We start from the raw sequence: 529 nt of genomic DNA on the forward strand, positions 1-529 counted from the left end.
CCTTCAGCTCCCTGCTGATACCTCCTGGGCCAGAGAGAAGGAGAAAGAACAGACCGAGGGGTGACAGCCCTGTCCTGCACGTGGCACTGGGTGGCTGCAGGTGCAGTCGGGTGGTTTCCATCCCCTGCTCTCAAAGGGATGGAGGGGAGGGAATGTCCCTGTCGCTAAAACACATGGAAAAAAGTGGGGATGGAGGGATGCAGGGATGCTGAGTGCTGCCCTCCTCCTCCTCCTCCCCCTGCAGCCTGCCCTGACGCCCTCTTCAACGAGCTGGTGAAGTCCCGTGCTGCCAAGGTCATCAAAACCCTGACGGAGATCAACATCGCCTTCCTCCCCTCCGAGTCCCAGGTGAGGCCAGGCTGGGGACCGTCCCCACCGGGTGAAATGGGATGGTGGCAGCTGGGGGATGCTCTGGGTTCTTAGGAGCCCCCAAAGCCCTGCACAACCCTCTCCCCCAGCTGTCTCCTCATCCTTCTGCTCCACTCTTCCTCCCTGTCTCCTTCAATTACTCCTCGGCGCTGATCCGCCG

At 61.2% G+C, this 529-nt stretch overlaps 1 protein-coding gene across 1 annotated transcript in view; it reads left to right on the top strand.

The window, feature by feature from the left end:
* The window catches only part of LOC104463806 (syntaxin-binding protein 1-like), a gene marked incomplete at both ends in the record, with an annotated part of 7,159 nt that overhangs the window by 373 nt on the left and 6,257 nt on the right, over nucleotides 1-529 (top strand). The window contains 2 exon segments of the mRNA XM_010076278.1: nucleotides 34-100; nucleotides 245-348. Of these exon segments, the coding sequence (XP_010074580.1) occupies nucleotides 34-100; nucleotides 245-348 (171 nt within the window).

This window comes from Pterocles gutturalis, unplaced genomic scaffold (genome assembly GCF_000699245.1).
Source record: "Pterocles gutturalis isolate BGI_N339 unplaced genomic scaffold, ASM69924v1 scaffold20553, whole genome shotgun sequence".
Lineage (NCBI taxonomy): Eukaryota > Metazoa > Chordata > Aves > Pterocliformes > Pteroclidae > Pterocles > Pterocles gutturalis.